Genomic DNA, 532 nt, shown 5'->3' on the forward strand with positions numbered 1-532 from the left:
TTAATTATATTCTACTTTTTTAAGGGAGTAATTTTGTAAAAGGAGGTATCAAACTAAGAAACGAATCTGTTTTCCAAAATACTACTGTGCAGCTTCATTTAATAACTGTTATATTTGCATTTCTTATTTATTTCCCCCTATTCATTTTCAATGAAATAAACTTGTTCCTTCAGGGTAGATACTCTATATACTAAATATCCAAGAAACATTTAGAGTAACACCCAAAAAAGATATCGCTATCTTATGCAATAAATTCAGACTCAATTTCACATTTATTTTCACATTCATCCTTTTTTTTCGGGAATATATCTAGTTTTGTTTAAGTTTCCCCTCTTTCATACAGGCCGTCCTGAGGCTGGTGATCGCCTTTCTCTCTGATATGAACTGGTTCCCTATAGAGGCTGCCTATACCACTGGTTTTATTTTTGCTTCCTTGAGCACTGGTTGTGAGTATCTGAGAATCGGAATTTGTTTTCTGTTCTTTTCTTCCTCTGATCAATGAACTAATCATTAAGATTCTTTACATTTGGCC

General features: G+C 33.1%; 1 protein-coding gene across 1 annotated transcript in view; it reads left to right on the forward strand.

Annotated features, from left to right (window-relative positions):
• The window catches only part of LOC119592181, a 14,195-nt gene that overhangs the window by 11,886 nt on the left and 1,777 nt on the right, over positions 1-532 (forward strand). Inside the window, exon 9 of the mRNA XM_037941010.1 lies at positions 344-446. Coding sequence (XP_037796938.1) covers positions 344-446 — 103 coding nt within the window. The remainder of the gene's footprint in view (positions 1-343; positions 447-532) is intronic.

Source organism: Penaeus monodon, chromosome 29 (assembly GCF_015228065.2).
Source record: "Penaeus monodon isolate SGIC_2016 chromosome 29, NSTDA_Pmon_1, whole genome shotgun sequence".
In the NCBI taxonomy this organism is placed as follows: Eukaryota; Metazoa; Arthropoda; class Malacostraca; order Decapoda; family Penaeidae; genus Penaeus; species Penaeus monodon.